The 25,258-nt window shown below is 51.4% G+C and overlaps 1 protein-coding gene across 1 annotated transcript; it reads left to right on the forward strand.

Annotated features, from left to right (window-relative positions):
• The first annotated feature begins 1,826 nt into the window (after positions 1-1,826).
• On the forward strand, positions 1,827-11,904 carry LOC144148532 (uncharacterized). Its single transcript, XM_077680056.1, has 3 exons — positions 1,827-4,478; positions 5,786-6,465; positions 10,596-11,904. The coding sequence occupies exons 1-3, from the start codon at positions 1,830-1,832 to the stop codon at positions 10,915-10,917; spliced, it is 3,651 nt and encodes a 1,216-aa protein (XP_077536182.1). The 5' UTR covers positions 1,827-1,829; the 3' UTR covers positions 10,918-11,904.
• Positions 11,905-25,258: the final 13,354 nt, after the last annotated feature.

The following is a 25,258-nucleotide window of genomic DNA, read 5'->3' on the forward strand; positions in this document are numbered from 1 at the left end:
GTCCCTTTAAATTGTTACTCATTGTTCTGCACTCACTATTACTCTCTCCGCCCCTCGTTGGCATTCATAGGTGACCGGTAAAAAGCGCTAAGGCTCATGGGTACGTCGTCTGCTCCCGCCACTTCCGGTTCGAGATCTCGCCTGGGCTCCCGTACTACGCAGGCGGCTTTCACGCACGTGTGTGCGTGTTGTTTGTTTGTCACAGAGGGCTTACCGTATTTACCCGATTCTAACGCGCACTTTTTTTCCGGAAAAATAGGCCGAAAAATCGCATGCGCGTTAGAATCGGATACGAAACCGAAACTGCCGAAACAGCGGAAATTTCGGTCCACCCATTGCCATCGCCATCTCAAGATGGCGCCAAAGCTTTTAGCAACGATTTTTCGGACGCAGGAAGCCTAGGCGCCTAGGCTTTTCTAATACCGTTCACACAAATCGTCAAATCGCTTCACTTGCGCGCTTGATAAAAGCAATGGCAGCAGCGGCTCCCACGCGTTCAAAACTAGCGGTCGGCTGAAGCGTGCACCTCTGGAGAAGCTCCCGGGATGGGCGTGCGAGGCGTGGGCCACGATCCCATTGACCATGGTTGACGTTCGTTCAGAAGTGTGGCATCGCGAACGCACTTGACGGCACGGAGGACGAGATGTTGTGTTCAGCGGAGAGCGACGAGGAGTGAGATGAGTGAGATTACGTCGGGAAATAAATCGCCCGTTTCTCTCGCATCCATTTGTCTGGGTCACAAAGTCCCGTGCGCGTTACAATCGGAGGTGCAAGTTTTTTCGGTTTTTTGCCAGGAAAATCGGGTGCGCGTTAGAATCGGGGGCGCGTTAGAATCGGGTAAATACGGTACATTTCAGAGGAGTCCCTAGTAGGATTCATCGTTGTTATTCATTGAATGCGCTATGCATGAGCGCTTTTTTCTGTGGAAACAGATAAAAAAGCACACACGCGCGCGCGTGAAAGCCGCTTGCGTACGGGAGGCCAGGAGAGCTCTCGAACAGAAAGTGGCGGGACTCTAAGGGAGCAGACAATGTACCCATGAGCCTTTCCGCCTTTTACCGGTCACCTATTGCCAATGCACTGGTTTTTACTGCTTAGGTCGGCCTATTTGTGCACTATGAGCAGCTGCAGAATTTCCCATTAATTAATTTGTATTAATTGCAGCCTTCAACCATTCCTGCAACGGCATTTGACCTGGCATCATCTCTCCATCTCGAAGTGGTTACACTCAGGGCGTGGCATAGATGATAGTTTTGGGCCCTGTTCTTTGTGTCAAGGAACGTACGCCTGTGCGCGCAATACGAAATTATTGCCTAAGCCGCTGGTGGACAGTCGCAACTAATTATACGTACAAAACGCGTAAGTAATTGGTTCTATTGTGCGTACTCCAGGCTACCTCTGCAGAGCGAGCGGAATTCTCTTACCGAGTCTGTGCAATCATGCATTGTGGGGACATGACAGGCACGTTAATGACCAACACATAAACTCTGTTTACGAATGAAATGACACTTGCATACAGCAATAAATAAGGGTCTGCGTTAATTTTTCTCGGGAGAAAAGAAGGTGCGTGTTAAGGACACAATGGGAAGGACAACACCCGTCACGGAAATAGGCGCTGTTCTCACAAGGGACAATGAAAAGGAAGAAGAAGCGGCCATCATCATGCCTACACCTTGGAGGTGCCGAGCAAAATTCTCGCAAGTGACGAAGGCGGGGCGGCGGGAAAGTTTCCCGCACGCACTTGACAACTGCAGCATGGCTTGACCCGGGGGCAAGGTTTCTCCTTTTCCGCGCCCGCCTGCCCCCGGCGAGCCGCAAAAATTCGCGCCATGAAGTGGTTCGACGGCAACATGCTGCAGGCCATCGCGGAGGCCCACAGCCGCCGCGTCCTGCTCCTGGTGTTCATCGAGGGCGACGACCTCGCGTCGAAGAACATGCGCGCCACCTTCGACGACGCCGAAGTGGACAAATTGCTCAGCCTCATGGGCTGTGTGCCGATCCGCCTCAAGGCCAGCAGCAACGCGTGTCGCCAGTTCACGCTCGTGTACCCCGTGACGGCCATCCCGTCAACCTTCTTCATCAGTTCCCGCGGCAACCTCGAGGCGTCCGTCGTGGGCTTCACGGACCCGCTCTCGTTCGGCGACCGCGTAGCCGCGCTGATGGCTGCGTGCAATGTCAAGAAGGTCGACTCCGAGATGCGCAACGTGAGCGAAGTGAGCGCGTCGGTGGACCGCATGGTGCGGCGGCGCCAGTCGGCCGCTCGCATCTCGGCAGTCGCCCAGGTGGAGGCCGCCACCTCTGTAGCTGGCCAGACGTTGCTTCTGACCACCGCAGACCCGTTGCAGAAGCGCAGCAAGCGCAAGAAGAAACTAAAGAAGCACGAGGCCAACGTCCAGACGAGCATCGTCGTGCTGGCCGAACAGTCGACGCAGATCAACATGGATGACAAGCGCTCCTACAACAGCCTTCTGCAGAAGCTGGCTGCCATGGAAGAGGCGACGGCCATTCCCGCGTCCACCGTGCAAGCCATGCGCGAAATTCAGAAAGACTTGGCCGCTGACTTTTCCAACCTGCTGGACGGTGTCGTGAAGAAAGCGTTGTGTCCACCGGAGAACACGCCCGAGGCTAAGCTAGGTGAACTGTTGCGGTTGGGGAACGAGGGCGCAATGGACCCGGACAACAAAATTGAGTCCAGCTCTGACGACGAGGATGATCCCGATGACGACCCTGATGCCGGGGGTCGTTCGGCTGCCCCGGGAGACAAAAAATTGTTAAGCGCCACCATGCCATCGCCACCGCCTCCACCTCCGCCGCCCCCTCCAGCGGCTGAAGCTGTTCGGGCCAGTGATATCAAGCCTTGTGTAGCCACTAGCAACGCCATGCCGGCCACATGCGATGATGGCGATTCGGTGCTTGGTGATGCGTTTGATGGTCACACAATGCTTATGAAATTCGCCGTGCTCGCGCAGGAGTTTGCTGAGAAAGTGCTGAGCAGCTCAATTTACGACCTCTCAGACCCGAGGTCTCCGGACGCGTCTGCTCAGGCGACCAAGGCCCCGGCTGAAGCACGTAAGCATGCTTCCGCTGCTGGTCAGAAGCAGAAACAGCACGCTGCGAAATCAGAGGTGGTGCAAAAGACAAAGACCACCGAGGTGCCAACCAAGAAAGAAAAGAGGAGACAGGAAGAGCATGCGAAGAGGCCCTGCCAGCTGGAAAGCCTACATCCCAACGTAGGGGACTCGCCTGAAGCCATGGCGACGCTGCGGGAAGGTGCCCTCGAGCAGGCAACCGAGATTACGCCACAGATGAAGCGCAAATTCTTGGCCGGGAGGTCCCAGAGACAGTCACGTCATACGGACCCGCAGCAGGAAGGCAAGAATGGCTCGGAAAAACGCAGGAAAGCTCGCGATGTCCCGACAAAAGATCAAGCAGGAGACGCTAACAAGGTCGCAGTGACCAAGAAAGTACCCGAAGCAGCGGTTTCCACCAACACGAGGGAACACAACGCAGGCAGGGAGCAGTTAGCTCAGAAGATTAAGCACTTCGAGTCGGCTGCGGAGACAGCGAAGAAGGCGTCTCTTCTAGAGAAGAAGGTAAAGAAGCCGAAGCCATTACCCGCAACGCCAAAATCGCTTCCCAATGACGCGGCTGCGAAGACTTTCGAGAACGTGACGCAGGTACGACCGATCTCCGGGGATGTACTTTCATTGCACCTGGACTCCGACACAAGCATCTTTCAGGCAAGACCTACCATCGACACCATCACCGAGGAAGACATCGGTGCTATTGACTCGATTCCACCGTCCCCGCAGCCAGTGCAGCCGATTACGTTGCCTGAAGCCCGTGCTCTTACCCCGCCAAACGCTAAGGCAGGACCAAAACAACCATGGAAACCCGTGGAGCCAGTCACAGAACCAGCAAACAAAATTTCAGAGAGGAACCGTCCTCGTTCCCCGGCGCCGAAGGCGATAACGATAATGAAGTTGCCATTCCAGACAGCATTAGTTGAGCGCGGCAGGTCTGCGGTATGCCCGAGTCCCAACAAGAGCAAGGAGTTTCTCACGGCCAGCAACTCCCAGCTGGACGATGGGCTCCCCATCTTCAGCGCCGGACTGAATGGCGTCACCTTCAAAAGCGGGCAGCACACGGCTTTGCACGGCGGGAAAGACCGCGGCAGGGGCGCCTCCGGCAGAAGTCCCGCGTACGAGCGTCTGCGAGAGAGCGACGGGGACGACGAGACCGTGGACGACGATCTGGAGACCCACAGGACGCCCTCGCTGCTGGCGTTCAGGACCGACGTCGACTGGATGGACGAGATGGCGCGGACGGCGTCCAGACGCGCGCTCGCCAACCGAGCCGGCGCTGAGGACTCGCTGAACAGCGTCCTCCGAGCGCTGAACGACGTGGAGGGCAACACGCTGTCGCTGAGCGTCGCTCCTGCAGATGGCGGCAATGAGCCGGGCAACAGTGCCATCAAGGTCAGTGGGCAATGGCGGCAAGGCAACAGCAACGCGACCGGGTGGAACAACAGGGACGCTTAAAGGGCCGCTCCTTCTGGGTTGGGCGTGGTAGTCTGCTAGTTAAGAGTTCCTCGAGATGCGCCCAACTGAAGTTCCAGCTAAGCAGCTAGCTGTAAGGTATCGTTGTTTTTTGGCTCGGATAGGTCCGTTCAAAAATACCTTTTACACTGCACGAGAAATTGCTAAACAGTGATGAGCGCTGAATGGCGAGTACAAAACTGCCTTTATGTTACGAGATGTGGCATACAGCAGGCATGTGGTATGTGGTATGTGATGTGGTATGTGGTGTACTTTTAACGTTGGGAATGTTGATAGGAAAGCCGCCCCAATATGTACGTTTGTATAAACCAAACGCTCTCGTTTTATCCGGACACGTGTTGTCGCTTGCCGTTCCCCTTCTAGATCATCAATGAGCTGATGATCTGAGACATGAGATCACAAATTTCACAATTTGCGCACCGACGTTAGGAAATAAAGATTTTCTGGACAAGTAGTTCCCAGCTGCTGTTACACCTGATTGTTGAAGGTGTTTGCTTATCGCAGCACGAGACATTGAAAAAAAAAAGAGGGTGGGGGAGAACGGGTGGAGATAGACCACGTCACTCGATAGAAGCAAGGTCTCTTTAATTGAGTGGTGCAGTTAGATTCACCGTATCACGTTCTTGTGCGCGAGATTACGTGCCTCGGTAGCGTCCCTAAAACACAATAGCGAAGGCAATGGCACAATTAGCTAAAATTTTGTTGATTAGCTTTCTAACCACTGGTTTTACGGCATATGTTTTTTTAGTAAATAGGAGAAGTATTAAACACAGCTAGCCCGATTTATAAAAAATTAGGGTCTCGCTTGCAGTTTCAGGCGCGCCTCTGACGGCCACCGACAAATAAATTACCATTCTACGTTCTTTTACGCGTGGGATGGGCAGATGCACATGGCTGTTAGTGTGACTTTTGTCAGACCTATAAGCCGGCGTCCCAATGTGAATTGCTAATGACGGTATGAGCAGTGCGCATTACAGTGTTTTTTTTATTAAACTGCGAGTTCCGAAACCTGCCTCCTCTCCCAAAGTAGGTTCTTCTGCGTGAGAACAGTTGTTGAACTTCTTCTATTCAGTCTGCGAACTACGCGCAGCGATTAACAATGCTCTGATTGGAGGAAAATTCAGATAAACGTTCCGATACTACACATGCGGGCGCTCTGTATTTAATGCTGAGAAATAAGCTCTTTATTTGATGCTGGAACGAACCGCCACTTCTGTCCTTGACAGACGGTGTTCACGCCACCGGCCAAGCCCGAGGGGCCAGCGCAGTGCGGAAACGGAGGAGGAAGAGGGGCACCCCCCGCCTTGGCCAAAAAGCCTGTTAAGGTCACCATCAACGAACACAAAGGAGAGAGCCCCGAGAAACCCCGGGCTGCGACCGCAGGAACTGGAGCTGCAGCAGCCGCAGAAGGCGGAGGGGGCGCTCGCGACAAAGGCGGCGCTACAGTGAAAACTAACCCACGGCTCATGCAGCCCCGCGGCTCCATCTCCGGGACCAACGTCCGGAACCGTCCCCGGAGTCGGCCCTCGCCGGGGCACGTGGCTGGTAATGCGCAGGCGTGTGGTGCCGCAGGGGCTGACACTCGCGCCTCCGCCTATTATAGTCCGCGCCGGTCTGCCAGCTTCACGCCGACCGTTGTTCCGAGCGAGGGGCGGCGCGCGACGTCGACCAGAATCGTGCTGAACCTACCGGACGGCAGCTCGGTGCTGCAGTCGTTTCCGGCCACCACGTACCTGGACGAGGTGCGCTGGTTCACGGAGGAGCAGCTGGCCAGGGCGCTGCCCAGCTGCTTCCCGTTCACCATAGCCCGGACGAACCCGCTGCGCGAGTTCTCGCGCGAAGACTACCGGAAGACGCTCGAACAGCTGCACCTGGCGCCTTCGGCGACGCTGCTCGTGCTGCCCAGGTTAGGTCGCACCGCTAGCCAATTCTAACGTTGCGCGGCTCGCCCATAATTATACTTTCCCGATAAAGTATTGCCACAGCCCTCGTGGACCACCAGGGTACCGGAGTGGTTACGGACATAGTTTCATACTAATATACACTAGACGGGAATCTGTCGCTACCATGGGGGAGTGGTCGCTACAGTCGCGGGCCGCCGTGGGCGGCGCCATTGCCGCTGGAGACGTTTAGCTGGAGGCTTAGCTAGCTATATGGCTTCTTTTTTGTCTCGAAGCCGAAATCAACAAAAAGGGTAACATTTTTTTTAGGGGCGAAGCTCCTTAAGGCGTGGGTCTGTCCATCCTCGACGTATGTATGTAGCCACCTCTAGTTTAGTTCTTGGATTGTTTACTAGATGGCGGTACTTGTATATGATGAAAAGATGCGCTTGGATTGTTTACTAGATGGCGTGGCTACCTCTAGTTTAGTTCTTGGATTGTTCACTAGACGGCGGGGAGCGTTGTAATAAAATCCGTTCGCTGTTGGCGCGCGCTCGGAGTCGCCCGATGGATAAGGCTGCAGATGTGCGAGCCGGCGAGGCAGAAGCGCTCCGTGAAGCTGCGCGACGCCGCCGCCAAGATCCTGCCGTACGAGAGCGGGAGGCCGAAGCGTGTCGTCTGGCTGCGCGACGACGCCGCCAAGATCCCAGCGTTCGAGAACGAGAGGCCCAAGCGTCACGGCAACGGCGCGAGGACCCTGCTGTACGCGAAGCGGCACGGCTGCGGCGCGAAGAGGATCTCCAAAACGTCAGAGAACGGGAAGCGGCGAGAAAGCGCGCGTATCGGCAGGCAGACCCCGATGCAGTGAGAGCTCGTGAGGCGTCTGCAAAACGCATCAGGCGAGCTCAGCCCCAAGGTGACGACGCGCGGTTTAAGCGAGACTTTCTAGACGTTACGTTCGGACACAGATGTAGTGGGCGAACTTTCACTGAAGAGTCACGGTTTTACCGATGATTTCCCCTCAGGAGCTTCGCCTACTCATCATCATTCACCCCGTGGAGATGCTGTGAATTTTTTTTTGTTCCTCGTGCATGAAGCTTCTACATAATCACTGACATATTATTCATTTTGGAGGTTCAATTTAATAATAACAAACCACGTAATATTGTTGCTTTTTTGCAGCCAGAGCTATCTTTTCAGCGTTTTCAGCCTGTTCATAAGCCATGCGAAGGATAAGTGGAACGTGCCTGCCCGGTACGTGACGGAACGCTCGCCGAAGCGCGGCTTCCTAGACAGTGGCGCCAGATTTCCGTCTAGTATACATTAGTATGAAACTCTACGTTTACGGAGAGACGAGACTAGAAGTGCACTCTAACGAAATTTGGGGATCAACTTCACTACGATGAAATCGATTGGCCAATTCTTGCATCCAACAATAAAATTTCACCAAACGAAGACGACGGGCGTGCGATTTGAGTTAAGGGGACCCTTCAACACTTCTTTTACTTTTTGCGTAATCTTCAAAGCTTCCAGAACGAAATCACACAACACATCAAGTACTTAGATTAGAGGGACGCTAAGTACGTCAGCCATAAATTAGTTCTGTGCAGTGAAAAACTTGCGCAAAAGATTTTTCTCTTTCCTGGTCTTCGCGTTGTTCGAGCGCTTTAATAACGCCATTACAGCGGCGTAGCAGCTATTGGCCGGCTTTCAGTCGCAGCAATGAACGCATTCGATGGCCACTTAAAAAAGAAAGCCACAAAAGCAAAGCAGAAACGGAAGGCGTATTTGCTGCGACAAGCAAATCACGCAGTGCCGCTCCGTGCTGGCGATAACTATAGCTTTCGCAGCGCGTACAGACGCGAAGGAAAGAGTGAGAGCGTTTATCGGAAGTGTTGCCGGCTCCCCTCAAAAGATCCGTCTACGCTGGGGAACCACGCAATGTCGTCATGGTAAATTCTGCAGCACTGCGCAGCGTCACAGCGCAGATCACATTTTTGTTAAATTGCATGCCCGGTGCGGTCATTCGCCCAATTCGTTTCTCAGCGGCACGAATTCGTCTCCTGGATGCATTTTGGTGAAGCTGAACCGTGGTATTAAAGAGTTTTAGCACTCCGTATGTTCCGTGTTGTACGTGGTTAAGCGGGATTCACACGACGGAGAAACCCTCTCACGGAGGCGGACGGATATGTGACGTCAACAGCACGTGACCGGATTATCCGGCCTGGCGGCGCATCCATACGTGCGGAGCTACGCGGAGTGACTAGCAGACGACAGCGCCGAGGAACAGGTTCCATTCCCCGCCGAGGGCCACCGCCGTCGAGCGAAAACATGCGGAGGCATTTTTTTTCGCGGAGCCACCGCGGGCTATCCCCACCGAGGGGCGGAGCCTAAAACCGGTCACGTGAGCGGGTCCCGCGGGCCAAAAAGAAAGGGTTTCTCCGTCGTGTGAATCCCGCTTTACCGTGTTGAGAGGGACCCGTCTGGGCACTTGCGCATTAGTCGCGGTAGGGGAATTAGTTCCGCGGACCGGCCCTCGCCATGCCCGTGCATTAGTCATGGTGAGGTGCACCTCCTCGCCCTTCCGCGCGCGCAGGCGCAGTCGGGTCCCGGTCAACACGTTAACTACGTAAACGACGTGACAGACGATAAGCGCTTACACTCTTTCCTTCGCGTCTGGAACCACTGATAAAGATGTAGTTATGGCCTAGCACGGAGCGGCACTGCGTGATTTGCTCGTCGCACCAGTTACGTCTTCCATTTTTGCCTTGTTTTCGTAGCTTTTTTTTGTTAAGTTGCTATCGAAAAGGGTTCATTGCTGCAACTGAAGGAAAACCGGCCAACAGTCGTGGCGTCGCCTTAGTGACGCAATTCGAGCCGTCGAAGAACGTCAAGACCAGGAAAGACAGAAAAATCTTTTGAGCGAGTTTACAAGTTATCTGATGGGCATAGAACAGTAATTTTTTTTTGGCTGAGGTACTTTGCGACTCCATAATCTGCGTACTGGGAGTATTGGGTGGCTACGTTATGCAAGCATTTAGGATTTCAAAATAAGTTGAAAAAAGTGTTGCAGGGGCCCTTTATTAACTTTATGGATGCAGATATTCGATAAAAAAAAATGTTGGCAAAGAACGGATTCGGACAGCGCACGATTGAAACAGTTGAAATCGACGGGAAGGGCCTTAATCGCGCAGGGTACATAGAACAGGCTGACGGGGATGATTATGGTCAGGATATATGACGACTCCTCCACATGGCGTCGTCGCAGAAGTATGAAATAAACGGGGTTGTCCGCTATTTGCGGCCGATGAAAAAACAGAGATCACGCGTCTTTGCAGCGAGGTGGAATCCGCCAGGCGTGAGAGGGACGCAGAGAGTATGTGGAGGCTTTTATTCAGAGCGTACGAATGCGGAGTGGATGAAAAAAACACACGACCTCTCATCATCCGCAAGTCTGGGCCTTTCATACATACCCACATTGTCGTTTGGCGGGAAACGCTGCTACCTGCAGTGAGTAGATTGAAACAGAATGGGAAAATTTAAAATTGCTTTCCTCCTTCACCTCAATTCAAGAGGTCTTCGAAATCGAATAGTAAAGCAAACAATAAGTGTACTGACGTCATGGCAAAAGGTGGGTTTCAACAGGAACCGCTAATAGGACTGTCGCCGATTAAGCCCAGTAAAACTTTGTGTCCCATCGCCGCGTGCTACGTCCTGGCCATGGGTTACTTTCTTAGTTTGCCCTGTTCAATCCGAACGAGCGCTGTGCTCACCAATTCTAGTAACGTTGGTTCACACCACAGTTGATTGATTGATTGATTGATTGATTGATTGATTGATTGATTGATTGATTGATTGATTGATTGATTGATTGATTGATTGATTGATTGAAGGGTTTACGCGCCGATGCAACGCAGGCGATGAGGCGCGCCTTAGTGGAGGGCTCCGGATTAATTTAGACCACCTGGGGATCTTTAACGTGCGCCGAAATCTCGTACACACGGGCGTTTTTGCTTTTCGCCTCCATCAGAAAAGCGGCCGCCGCGGCCAGGAATCGAACCCGCGACTTCGTGCTCAGCAGCGCAACGCCTTAGCCACTGAGCCACCGCGGCGGGTGTTCACACCACAGTCTCCTTGGTTCACCCCTGGTTCACAGGTCGACGGCGCAGGGCGAGTGCGGCGCGTCGGCGCTGGTGACGGGTGACCCCTCGTGGCTGGTGCTGCTCCGCATCGTGTTGGGCACTTTCGTCGCCACGCCCCTATCGATCCTCTGGGGCCTGCTGCGCCGTGACTCATCTTCGACCCGGGACGCATTCTTGACGGGTGGCACCCTGGGAAGCTCGACGCTGTCGGCGCTGCCGTACGCTGGTGCCACCAATGGCGCGCGCGGCCACACCCTGCGTCCCGTCTGCAGCAGCGGCGCGCTGCCGTTGCGCCGCGGGGGCTCGAGCCGCACGGAGAACTTCGACATCTTCTGACTGGTGCTGACGCTGTTCGTGGCCCTGTTCCCGTTCAAATTTTTCCTCATCGGCTTCCTCAAGGGCCTCCTCGTCTTGGTGGGTGTCTGGAGGGAGGACGAGTAGCGGCGCCGCCGGTCTTCTCCTTCGCCGATCGGGAGGATCAACACCGCTTGTTGTGTGCACATGGGTGGAAAGCTCTAGCCGTGAATAATCTCGTTCGACACGTGCAAGTGCGTTGAATGACAACTAGTAGTGATCGGGGAGAAGATAGTGGCAAGACATGAGCGTGTTGTTTGACCGATTCATTGTGGAACAACGCCATCAAAGGGGTGGACCGGCGGTCCGCCCATCACCAAGGGAGGGGAGGGGGCGCGCCATGAGCAGCGTCATGATTCGACAGTCAGGACTGCATCATGCAAGGAGGACCGAGTTAACAACGTGAAGAGAAGACACAGATTCTCTGTCAGCATTATGAAGGCTCACTTGAAGTGCAAGCCAACAAAGCGAGTGCTTCCAACAGAACGGACAATGTGCTTAGAAGACACCATACGATGGACTATCACAGGCTTTTTTTTCTGGGGAGTTTTTGCAGTGTTCTAGTACTTTATAATTCATCGTCGAGTTGCCAACGTGTCAGCTGCGCTATTCTTGTCGTTTAGGCGCCGTTTGCGGCCCCGTGCGTTATCCTAAACATATCTGATTTATCGCCCTTACGGTGCCCTTATCAGGCTTGCGCTCCTAGAGTTTATAATAGTGAACGATATTTGAACTGGTTCTAGGTTGCCCGCCTTGCGGATATCCGGGCGCTGAACTGTTCTTGCCGACACGCAGCGCGTGATTTTCCTCGCTGGTACGATTGGCCGCTTGTATTTGGCTCGAAAAACAGAAAAAACAGGCAGGAATCGTTTTTTGTATACTGATCTGTTTCGGAATCGATAACGCTATAATTAAATTATTTTTCGGTCGTTGCATACCAACTGTGATGTGTAGTTTATTTTTATCGTAAGAAAGGGGGATAACTAGACTTGTAGTCGATAAGGTGGGCCCAAGGCTTCATTGTTGGGTTAGAGGAGGATCTCTTTAAAAGCTGAGCTTTGTACGCCTCACTGTTGGCGTACGTCGCGTCGACAACGCACTGTAGGAAAGCCAACTTTGTCTGATGATGATGATGATCGTGGCTGAAGTGAAAGAAAAAAATTATAGTGGTTTAGCTTTGGTTAACCCTAGTTTATACCGAAAGCTTTACTGCCCTGGCTAGGCCCATTTTCGAGGTGCGGTTTCGCGATGTATGCAGACATGTTTGCAATGAATACATTGCTTATTCATCATCCTTTTCGTCTCGCGGCGTTTTTAAGCCTCGCCGTTGTACGAGCGACCACAGCTGGATGTTTTCTTCTTCCTCCATGGCATATGGCTCTGCACCGCAAGTGGCTTCCTGGCCTTCCTTTGTGGCGCGCGCTTATCGCTGCGGCGGCCTCCTTGCGTTCTTCCGCCAGGTGGCGACACGGGTAGGAGGACGTTTCATCGAGGACATTTCATCGAATTTGGTCGTACACAACAGACCAGAGCCTTTTGGGCGCATGTACAGGAACAGATGAGATTGTTATTTTTTGCGCGCTTCTATCTTCATGCTGATCGTTTTGGTATGACTGCTTCCGCCAGGTGGCGACACGGGTAGGAGGACGTTTCATCGAGGGCATTTCATCGAATTTGGTCGTACGCAACAGACCAGAGCCTTTTGGGCGCATGTACAGCAACAGATGAGATTGTTATTTTTTGCGCGCTTCTATCTTCATGCTGACCATTTTGGTATGGCCCTTTTAATGCGTAAGAAACCGCTAATTTGTTTTGTTGAAGCATGGGACCATGGGCATGTATAGCTTTCATGAGTTCGCTGGGTACTGGGTACTACTGGCATCTACATACGTGTGTTAGCCTCAGCAAGCGACGCCAATTTTTCGGCCTCCGTCCAACAAACCTGCGGTTTGTCGATTCTGCCACAGCACTGAATTCTACTGAACGTCAACAGACTACCGTTACTGCGCGTATTGCTAAAATCTTGCTGGCTGGCAGGCGTTTGACGAGCTGAAGGAGTTTCCGCCAGCCGTCTCGGAGCTGGTATGCTGGTTCGCATGGGAAAGCCACGCCAGCTGCCCGAGCTGCCCAGTGGACTGGCGATCCGCGCGCCACCTCGGTTTCCACATTGTGAAAATATATCTGTAGAAGGTTGGCACTGCAGGTTTTCAAAAGTTGTTGGAATATGACATCCCGGCGTTGGGAGGTTCCTCAGCTGCCTTCAACCAGAACAAAAAGCTACGGACGACCGGCTGAAAGCACTTTGCGTAGAGAGCAGCAGCCAAAGCAGAGGAAAGCTGTGCTAGTCAAGAAGAGCCTCTCGATCGCATCTCGAACCACCGGAGAAGCATGGCAGTAAAGGTTTTTTTTTAGGTCAAATGCTCACCAATAAAAACAGTTACAGCGTTTTCGTACATGTACATTGCCGTTACATATGCAGCTCATATCGTCCTTGCAAAGTAAACTTTTTTCCATTTGTGCCAGTTGGTCGATAAATTTTAGTGCGCCCTGAAAAATTGTGCCTTCTGGTGATTTGTGCGATTGATTACTTTGTATAAGCACAGTTCCATAAAACCGAAATAAAGGAAATAACAACCAACTTCAGTAACACAACACTAAAGGCAGCGTCACCCGGAGCAACTTCGACTCATTGCATGTTGCCTATAATCGTCACGAGAAGTGGCAGTGACCAAGACTCGTGCTTGAAAAGTACGCGGTTCTCTTACGCGACTCTAAATTATAAAGCTTTCGTGCTTCATGCATCTCTTTATGACGAGGAAACTAGAACTTTTCTCGCAGCAGTACTTATCGCGACCGCAGCTTCCGAACAGCATTCGGTAAAACGGGTGACGTCAGTTCGATGAAACGACGACGTTCGATGAAGCGGTTTCGATGAAACGGACATGCCTTCGGTAAAACGGCGTTCGATGAATTGTCACGTGCCCGCCATTTTGTTCAGGCAAAAGTCCCTACAGTTTTCCCAGGGAATTCAACTCCCAAAAAGTCTGGTCCAGTCACAAACCCACTAACTGACGCACAAGTCTGGTCCAATCACGGACGCACAATCTAACGCACACAGGCTTCGCCATCGCGCGAAGCCGTTCTGGCCATTCTGGCTGCTTGGCTGCGTGACTGCGAGGAGAGGATGCGATGGCGTCGCGCCGCTGGTACGGGGAGACCTTTTTTCCAAGCGCGAGGCGCGCCTGAATGCTGGGCTCATGGTGCTCGCCGATTAACGGTTTCATGGCCCGCGCTTCCGAATCGTCTCCTTTGTTACCGCTGCTGTCTCCATTCATCAGAGTCGCCCGTGCGGGGATGGCTCGGTGAGTCGTCCGCCCGAACTCGCCTGCTGTTGTCGCTCAGAGTGTTGAAGAGGGGCTGTCGACGCAGGGCGGATGAACCGCTGTATTCAATGCGGATTCGCACGTGGCACGAGGCGATACCGACGAAGCCCATGGCGATGATGGGACGGGCGACGAAAACGCGCTAATTAGTGCCGATGTCCGAGCTTGGGTGTGCCGGGTCCGCAACCCGGTCATAACAGCTTGTCCGCCGCCCAAAACTCGCGCACGTAGTAGAGGGGTTCGACACCGCTTCACGCAAAGCGAGGAGCCGGAACGTTCCTCCATCTTGATCTCCGGGCTACGCCTTGAGTCGAGGTTCTGGCCTTGCTGGGTCGGTGACGGTCTGGCGTTTCGCACTGAAGAAACTTGTGAAACCCTCGTCAACAAACAACCAGCAAGCACTGACATCCCCCGCAATGAAACCTACCAGGTTCTGGGCTAAACAAATTAGAAACGTAGAGGTGGAAAGAACAAAGAGTTAGCCGTGGCAAGGCCTCATGGATCAAACCTCGCCGATAAAATTTGAAGCGGTAAATTTTGCTCAGATACACTGTATCACACTTCCCCTTTTCGCCTAATAAGTAGCTGGATCCCGCTACTCATTTTGGTGTTTTCATGTTCGCATGTTTTTAACGGTTTGTTCCTGCGCGACGCGAGGTGAAGCAGCTATTACATTGATGTCCGTTTCGTTGCACAGTCTGTCGCGTGCTATCTTGCGATCTGATTTGGGTACAGTCATACCAGCGTAATTATAAAGTATGCTGTGGATAACTCACAGGCATGTTACGCGGAGCTTTATCCTATGTACATGCATTCTGCTTACTTGAATGATTTCAACTGAATTTACAGCATTGAGAACTAATGCTACGGTACCAACGCGAGAGACGGGAAGGCAGCGTCACCACTTCTACGTTGACCTCCATTTCGCTTTTTTATTGCCCCGGCCCTATTTCAACCCAGCCCGTTCAATTCAGGACAATATTTATGACCCTCTCATTTAAAGAGAGAGAACGATATCGTGATGGGAGCCCTGGCAAAATAAAGAAGTATGGTCAGGCAGTTTGCTTCCGTGAACGCGCAACCAATGTGCACAAGGACCTGATCAAAATTTTGAAATGAGGCCTCCGTATACCTGAATAGTGGCGATGCTCCAACTATCACGCCGACGACTAAGGCTTCAGTAATCAGGTACGTTTGTACCCCTGGCGCAAAAGCCACGTGCACGAAAACACAGCAACCAAACCATGCGCCAGTTTGGAACAACTGGAGGAGAAAGCCGCACTTTCGCATCGAAGCAAAGCACGGTGTCGCACTGCTGAGAGCTGCCAAAGCACTCGCAAACAAGGGCGCTGCTGGATCCGAAACTGTTAGAAACAAATGCGCTTTGGCAGCCGTGTCTTCTGCGTTGTCGTATTTAATATCTAATGCAATCGTATGTCCCAGCTGCGCACTACCGCACCAGAGCGTGGATGTAGAAAGCTCAGTTACACATCCGAAGCTCGCTTCTTATGCCTATGGTGGTACCGGGCACGCAGGCCCTCACCCACAATTTTCTTTTTGCTGCCTCGGTTTTGATTTGCTGGAGCGGTCCACAGGTTGGCGCCGTATTCCCGGGAGATGCCTACTAGGTTGGCTTACAAGCTACAACGCTATTCATTGCTCGCCGGGCACGGAGGGTGGGAGGCGTACGCCAAGCAGACTCATTGTTTAATGTTTCATGCACGAACGATTTATATTGCTAGCTCCGAGATTTCGCAGCATCAGCTTGCCGTGAGAAACACAGCGGATTCGGATGCGCGCTGTTCGCATTCCCCACCCCCAGCTTCTCGATGATATTCCTCGCCTGCTGGCCTGGGCACACTTCGCCTGATACTGACACGCCGGTCTGAAGTAGGCGCCACGGACAGTTGTACAGGGAAACTTATGCCTCAAAAAGCCTGCCAAAGCACGAAGACCCGACCTAACGTCGTCACCGGCCCGGCGGCCAGAAGCGCTTGCGCTGCTCGAAGTTCAGTTTCCCCAGCGCTGCCGCAGGCTGCGCGGGTTTGGTTACTGAAGATGCCGCGGCCGGCACACGTTCTCATTTTCGTCGCCGGTGCTCCATTAGAGATATACCGACGCAGTCGCCACAGACTAATTAAGTAGCCGGAAGGCGCCAGCGATGGTGACTTCGTCGCCTAAAAATCCCAATTGAATTCCCATTCCATTCCGGGGAAAATTCGCTAAATTCCATTCCAATTCAATTCAAACACCTCAAAAAAGGTGGAATGATTCTGGAGTGATTCCAATTCCGGAGTGGTAACTCCGCAACACTGCCACCAAGTATGTTGTTCGTACTCACGCCACTAGATCAGGTTAGGCGTAGCTTATTTAGTGGCTCTAGTTCGTACAATAAACTCTGGATGTGGGTTGCAAAACCCCAATATAGAACAACCGAGACAGTAACTCATGGCACTCGCTACATAATACGCAGCGTGTAACATCCCCAGACGTACTGTAATCTGAATGCTACGCGGGAGCAAAACGCAATCGACACATTAGAGAGTTTTAGCATAGCGGCTACCGGAGGTTCGCGCTACGGCAGCGTGTTACCGAGACCAGACGGCGCAGGCGCGCGCGGGGAGGGCGAGGAGGTCGCCCCTCAGCGGAGCGAATGTGCGGCCATGGCGAAGGCCTGCTCGCGGAACTAATCCACCCCACCGCAACGAATTTGCACCTGCCCGGTCGGGCCCCGCTACCCGCCGCCGTAGCGTTAGCGGACGCTACCCGCTATGCTAAAACTAAATTAGAGAGATGGCAAAGTACATCTGACTTGTATTCCTTCGTGCCGGTACCATGTGACATTACTGTCGCAACCAATGCTATTTGTGACAATGTCTGTGGACGCCAAAAGGGCACTGACGACGTCGCAAGAAAATAGTTGTCTGCTTTTCGCTGGATTTTTAAAAGTATGACGAAACCTTATCTCCCAGAAAAAAAAGCGTGTGGTTGCTCAGTCCAGGAGTCCAAGTGACGGTGGTATTCAGTCACTCAAGCATGTTTTCGCGTGTCACCTGTGATCGCTTGTACGCTCAGCTCTTTTCACAGGAAATATTCATCATTAAATCATCTCAATCTTCAGGTCTACTGCAAACGTAACACTCCGAACTTGCAAAAAAAGAAAATACGTTTGGTGGATTTTTTATTCGCTTTAAAGTTGGTTCACGTGCCTGCATATGCAAAATCCCAGGCCATCTCCGCTAACGTGAAACCTGGGGAGGGGTGCACCATGCAGCGTGTAAGTGTATTCTTCGCGGCTTGCCGTTTTTGCCAGCGGAGATGAAACTATTGGTTTGTAGAGGTAAACAGCTATGCTGTAAAAGTCTTGTCTTTGAAGCGGGAAGATGTCTAGCGCGAGGCGTAAATGAGTGCCCCGGTGTTTTTTTTTTTTTTTTTTTTTTTAGTACGCGTGACGAAGCGCTCCAGCGCGAGGCGTAAACGAGTTTTCCGGTCTTTTAGTACCGCGACTACATGAGACGATGATAACGACGACGACAGGAGACGTCAAAAGCCCCAGCCCCTAAGGGGCTTGGTTCCTAAAACGTGTGTACCAGTTTACTTTGGAAACCGAAATTGACGCAAAACATTAGTGTGAGAATTGCTCATTTTGGGAGTACCCTGACGAATCCCGAGCCCGTTTCGAGGCGGCAAATTGCTGTCGTTATTGCCATGTCGAACGGCGTAAAACAAATCGAAACGTTTTTCGCTGGACGAGCGAACAACCGTCTATATACGCTGCTGGCTACTAAATCATATGGTACATTCGCACGTGGAAAGCTCTAACAGCTTGATAGCATCAAACGTGTTTTTCATAATTTAGCCCGAAACACGAGTAGGTGCTCTTACCTTTTTCGCTCTGGAGTTCCTGCGGTGACGAACCTGCTGTATGAGCGTACAGTGTGGCACTTGGCGCGTCAGTGCGTGCACATCGCCCGGTGGGGTCCGCGAGAAACGCGGACACGCCTTCTTCCTAAGCTCTGTTGCCTTTGCGCTGTTCGGACGAGGCCAGGGCGGGCGGCCTTGGCGTTTGCGTGACACCCTCTCTCTTTGCAATTCAGTCCCCCCTCCCCCCCGAACAAGCAGACAGACGCACGCATTCACAAATACACCTCGTCTCTTCCCCTTTCAGTGGTTTCATCTCACCTTTCAGCACACCGGCAGTCTCTTTTGATGACTTTTTATTTTTATTTTGGCGCTCTTTTCCTACCCCCGGCGGTGCCGTCCTCGCAGGTGCCTCCTACATCGACAAGCCAAACAAAGAAACAAAGGAACATTATAAAGAAAAGGAGCTTCTTCACACTTGCTTCTTGGAAAGAAGTTTGTTCCTGCGGACCCACGTGCCGAGTGCCCATTCGTCTCGCCTTTCCTTCGGGTCATCCTTTGACCCCTCGCCTTTTATCCCGTGCTTGGATATATTGTTCGTATTTCGAAAACGCGTTGCCGTTCATCCTGCCCTCGCCCTTTTATAAATAAAAGTTTCCTGTTCCCCCCTCCACCATAAAAACAGAAAAAAAAACGAATAAAGTGGAGAACAATAACCGCTCCAGCAAGGCTATGGTTGGTTTATAGCCATTCGAAAATAAGCAAGGTTGAAAGCCCATACGTTATTGAAGAAAAGCCAATATGTGGGGTATTGCTTAAAATAAACAGTGAACGACCTTTGCCGCTGCTCGTGATAAAGTTATTGCATTTAAACCCGCGCAGTAAAGTGTTTAAGGGCGCCTTTTCTTGACTACTGCTACGAGGTAGCTTACCGAGAATTATCTCAGATGAGAGGCGGGAGGGGAGAGGGGGCGAGTTATAATTGCACAACATGCACCCCTTCCCGGCCTAATGAATGAATGAATGAATGAACACTTATTGAAGCAGAGTGCTTCTGCTTTCGCTGATGGGTGGGGTCCGTAGTTCAGTACACCCTGAGTCTGGCCTTCCCCGGGCCAGGTTGACCAGATGGAGCTTGTGTTCCACGCTCGAACTGGCCATTTCGGCTCGAAGTATGCAAAGTGTAATAAAAATGATTATATCTAAGTTTCTTTTAGAGTAGGTGTCAGTGGGATGGTATAAAATTCAAATTTCGGTTTATATTTGTGACTTGAAAGTTCTAGGTCCAGGGGAGCTGTACAGGACGAAACGGCACCAGAACATGTGAAGACTACGACGGGTGCTTCGGTTGTGCGTCTTCAAAGCATTTTCGTTGATTGGAGTGCGAAGGAAGATCAGATACAGTGAACAGGGCGTGCGTCTGTGGCACGAGAGGGGCGCAAAAGGGAGCCACACCAGTGTCGTATTTGGGGACATTAAAACCAGCCACGTCTCGTGTTCTTCACTGCCAAACTATATTGCTACGGAAAAGAGACTATATTTGGAGGATTCGTACAGCGAAATACAGGCACCGGGCAAGACGGACAAGGTTGAGTGCGACAGAGAGACGCGTAATGATAATGATGATAATGACCGGGTCAAATGATGATGATGCGCGCAGTGAGTCGAGTAGATTGTCCACCTTATATCAAGTGTCCTGTTCGCCAACATAACCACGTCTAGTTACATGACTCCCCGCTGGAAAAGCGTCGTCCCGTCGCTAAAGTGCAGTCGACGAAGGCGCACAGTACGGCTTGAGGCGGGACACATGCACAATGTTAATAGGAGGGGTTCTCACGGAAGGTGAAGGGACGACGGGAGTGATCTCATACGCAACGTCCGTAACCGGGCGGAGAACACGGTAAGGCCCGGTATAGGGTGAAAGCTATTTTTCGGAAAGACCCAGGCGACGGGATGGTGTCCAGAGAAGGACCAATGATCTATTTACACTTTATAAATGCAGCCACAAGTGAGCCCAGGCTGGCTGCGCCCCGCACCGAGCTTCTTCCTTGTCGTCTTTTGTTGGTCGACCATGGCGACGCGGGGATTGTCCTGTCCCGTGACAATACCATGACGCTAAGATAAAGTCTGTGCGAGAATACACTGTGTATTCCCAAAGCAGCCGAAGCAAGGTCATCCTTACCACCCACAGACGTCCCTGGGACGTCCTAATAACCGCCGCACATTCAACGACAACATTGGCAATTCGCTTTGTGCCCGTTTCTGGATCCACGAGGGGGAAGCGCATAAGCGGAAGTGCAAGAGAGATACACTTCCGCGCATCCCAATGCTGCGGGACCATAGGCTATGGCCGCTTAGTCTGCCGTGACTAGTCCTTTAGCCAGGTTGGAAAGGAACTAACGACATCTGCTTATTACTGTGTACTGGCCGTGAGCAAAGGGAATTAAAGAGAATGGCCCCCTTGCGTTGACGACGAAACGCTGCTCATGGCGGATGGTCGCGCTATAAACCATTTGTCAAACCACTTACAGCTAAAGAGAAGTACGCAAAGGAATGACGGAGAATGCTGGAGATATGTTGAAAGGAAGAGGACGACCAAAAGAGAGCCGCCAACAACAAAAGGAACAAGCAGCCGTCACGGGGTACTGCTTTCCTGAAAGGCGCCGGCGAAAATACTCCGAGAGCACGCCGGCTGAAGAAGCGACGTCATTGTCATCTGGTCCGCGTTGTGTCACGGGCGTGCGTGGAAGCGCGGGATTTCCTTCACGCCTGCCCGTGGCGTGATCCACTTTTCACGCTCACCGGACTTTCGCGGTCTCCGACAACCGCGCCCACTTTTTTCGCTCAAAGAAAAATAAAAATAAAATGAAAAAGATTCAAAGTGTGGTGAAAGAGAAGGCTTGCGGAGAATAGAAAGACACGCTTATAGAGACAGACAGACAGACAGACAAGGAACTTTATTGGTGGTCCTTAGAGACTCCGATGCGCCCCCCAAAAACAATATTGCGAACAATGTAAGCTCCGCACCGTTTATATCTCACAAGGCCCTCTCCTTTTCTGTATGTGTGTGCGAGTGTTGGGGGGGGGGGGGGGGCAAGCCCGGCTGTTGCTTCGTTCTTTCTGACTTTTACTGGCGGCTCGTAATTGAATTTGCAAAGTGGTGGTGCGTTACGTAGCTTTGAGTGGGTCTCGTCGCAGACGATGGTTTCGCGAAAAAGAAAGCCAGGGGGTTACGCAACGATGCCGTGACGCATGCGAGAACAAGTGGGGGACAATAGGCGAAGTCCAGCATGTCGACTGAAATGAAAGATCCGTGTCAGCTGCGGTTGCGTCGGTATACTTAAGACCCCACACCTGCGCTCGTGAGGGCGGACGTAATTTTCAGTCGGCGGCAGATTTTAGGAACTTGAGGTCGCGAGTGTAGCACACACTATATCTGGCTATGTAGCCAGATGAAAGCTGCATTTATGCTTTCACGTGCTCGTTGCTGTACAGCAACGAGCACGTGAAAGCATAAATGCGGCTTTCATTTTAAAGCGCAGCTTTCTTTGGCTCTCTTCCAGGTTTTCCAGGGGCTGCTGCCAGTGATATTCTGTGCTGGGAAGAAAAATTCCCATTTCAAGGTTAAAAAATTCCCTAATTTTAGCACTTTTTCCCCGCAGGTTTGTCGAAAATTCCCCTCAAATTTCCCAGCGTTCCCCGTCTGCAGCTGATAGATGTTCACATGGATTCCTGTGTGGTTTAGGGCGTTAGCCAACGCCACCTATGTTTACTTAACGTTGCCTTCCGGACGCAGACGCCGTTCAGGGTATCAGAGTTTCCGCGTGCACTAATTTCTACTACATCTGCCGCTCAGCAACATTCGATTATGCATTTCACGTTTTGTACCAAACAGAATGTTTACTTTCGCAGCTAAAGCTCCAAGTTAAAACTGCTCGTAGGAAAAAGAAGAAGGAATTGTTGAGTAATTGGGGTAATTTTAGCTCAGCGTCGGGACAGCTGGCGCAATCTCTTGTAACAGCACGCGGACTAAGGAGCACCCGAAATAAAGTTTTGTATATTGCGCAGGGATTCATGCGAACAGGCGTCAGCCCTTCAGCCGCCGCTGTTTCGCACTTTGCTAGCTCTTTCTCATGGAGTATTCTTTCCTCTATGCTTCCTCCTGTTTTTCGAACTGGATTAGAAGTGGTCGTGGATGCTTGTGGCTTGGGGGAAGACGACTGCGAGTATTTGAACCACAGAGTTTCATACTAATTTAAAAATAAATCTCACGAAAGTGCTACGGGAACCCTTTTTAAAGAAAACAAAGTAAGGAATGATGCGGGGTCTGGTTTACTGACATCATTTTTTTTTGTTTTACTCCACGACTCCTAAAATTCCCTGCATCTAGTAAAGATTCCCTTTTTCCCTTTTCACTAAAATTGAAGCCGAAAACTCCCCAAAAAAGGAAAAATTCCCCGCACGGAACATCACTGGCTGCTGCTGCTGCTTTCTGGCCGGGTGCACCGCTGGGTTGCATCTTACAGCAGACAACGCTGACCTCAGTTGGCCAGGCAAGCGACTTCCTCTTAAGAGGGGGGGGGGGGGGGTGCTGGGAAGCCCTAATTCATGAATGCGTGGATTCACATGCCTTGCGCTTCGAGCTGGTGGCGTCTTCGCCAAGGAGAATAAAGCGTAGAACGTTTCTAGAAACGTTTCGCATTCTCCGATGCATTCGCCGCTGCTTCATGTTCTGAAAAATCAACTCCACCAAGCAGGATAACACAATCAAAATATGCCACACGCAAGTACATTGCAACCTATAGGTACTCCACGAGGAAAGCTTCGCGTTACGTCGATTGCCACGTATAGGTGTGATGCGCCATTTTCCCCCCTCCGTTGTGTGTGATCGATGGTTGTCACTTCATGGAGGAGGAATTTATATCACGTAAGATGTATTGATAACGATGATCTAACACTTGCATTCAAAACTGTGTTATCAACGGGCTCAGCACTGCATCATCAGTGTTCGAGGATGCCTTAAAGGACGAAAGAAACACCATTCACTTGACCATACTGAAAGTGTGGTACTAGTGAGATTACGCTATATACGTAAAGTAACTCCTCTAGCTTCAGCTATTTTTGTAACGCCCAGGCATTTACGTAGTACACATTGGCCTCTTACATATCTGAGGCGTTGTTCAAGTCATCAAATTAGCGTTCCAAACTCGCCATAGGGTGCTTACTAGAGTGAACTAGAATACTTGCCGTAGCAGACGACGCGGCCCAAGTATTCGATCTAGTTCACTCTAGTGCTTACAGTTAAACACAACACGCATTTTCTCGCTTGCCGAAGTAACACGGCCGCACAGACGTATAAGAAGGGAATACAGTCGTCGGATTTTATACTGCACTCTCGTCCTCCGCTACCATTTCAAATGCGTGGTAGGATAAAACGCGCTGCGCAGTGATTTCCAGTAATGTTATGCAGATAAACTTGCTATCATTTTGCGTGAGGATGGCGCCCGATTACAGAGTGTACATGCACTATCGCTCATCCTCTGACCATTATGTTTTATAAGAAAGCTGTTAGCATATCTTTTGGTACAGCCCCGAACATGCGAAGACTGACATTATTTAATCTCCCGTGCAGTTTACTTGGAACGCACCCAAAGAAATGGCAGCATATAAATGGGAACTTAAAGAAGTGAATTCCCGTGTTTATAAGTTCAAATACGGGCCTCAAATTGCACGATAAATGGCGGCCGCTTTTCTGATGGAGGCGAAAAGCAAAAACGCCCGTGTGCACGAGATTTCGGCGCACGTTAAAGATCCCCAGGTGGTCAAAATTAATCCGGAGCCCTCCACTACGGCGCGCCTCATCGCCTGCGTTGCGTCGGTGCGTTAAACCCTACAATCAATCAATCAAATTGCACGATAATAAAGTTAGTCCGTTTGGAACTGTAGGCATACTATCAGCGACAAAGTATGCAAGAGCGCAAAATCACGAGTCTAAACATACAATTTTTTATGTTTAGTTCATTGTAGATGAAATAACAACGTGAGTCAGCTAATAGTTTGAATCTCAGCTTTTGTACTACATAAAGACACTTGGAACCATGTCGTTCGGGCGCCTTCAGTTACCAAATTTCTTTATTTCTGTGTGTTCAGGCTCAAACTTTTTTCTTCGCTATTTTATTCGGCGCTGATTGGAAATGAGCGTCGCCGTGCCGTCGTCTCCCGGCCTGGAGTTATCTGCGCGTCCATTGCGTCAATGCATGTACCTTGTGTTCGTTTTCTAGGCCTACAATCATTTTATATGCCTTTCGGAAAACAAGCTACACTTGTTAGTCAGCCCAGTGTATTTATGTTTTTTCTTCATCCTGTCATAAATGCGGTGCATGATTTTGAATGAACGCGGGTACACAATGCAATCAGTGGCTCTTCTTCACAAACCGACGCGGCTTCTAATGGGAAGAAGAGCGGATCGTAAGGCGCGTATGTGTGCGCCCGCCGAGTGCCCGAGAGGCGGCGCCCAAATGGCGAGAAGGCGGTGGAACAAAGGCGTAGTCTTGCATTCCCACAGTGCGTCTGTTCACGTTCAGCTTCCCTCCCCGCATCTTTCCATTTCCTGCGCACAGCGACGAACAAATTTAGTTCGACCTGCCAGCCTACTTCTTTTCAGTGCCCGACACTGATGTGTTTATACTGCAGACGGCAGCTTACATTGGACCGCCGTGTGAGAAGGGCAACAATCGGCGGCGCCTCCCAGAAAGCAAACCGGGCTTCACGTTTTTGTTTAATTCCTAAGCGTTCTTTGCCGACCCCCGCGAGAAAATTCGTCTGCTATGTAAGATAAGTGTCGGACTAAAGTTGCGAAAGATTAGGCTTTAATTCGGTCGTTGATCATTTTATGCAAACTTGCCGGTGTCGCCGCTGAAAAGTACTTTTCTAGCAATTCAGTTGTGAACAAAACTGAAGCCGACATCGAAGCTCGATGTGTGACGCTTTGTAGAGATACATGGGGTACGTCCTATAGATGCGTTTAATAAAAGGCTGTGCGCCGGATTTCATACTTTGATGTCCGGACTGCTTACATG

This window comes from Haemaphysalis longicornis, unplaced genomic scaffold (genome assembly GCF_048455015.1).
Source record: "Haemaphysalis longicornis isolate Haplotype H1 unplaced genomic scaffold, Haemaphysalis longicornis Haplotype H1 scaffold_8, whole genome shotgun sequence".
NCBI lineage: Eukaryota > Metazoa > Arthropoda > Arachnida > Ixodida > Ixodidae > Haemaphysalis > Haemaphysalis longicornis.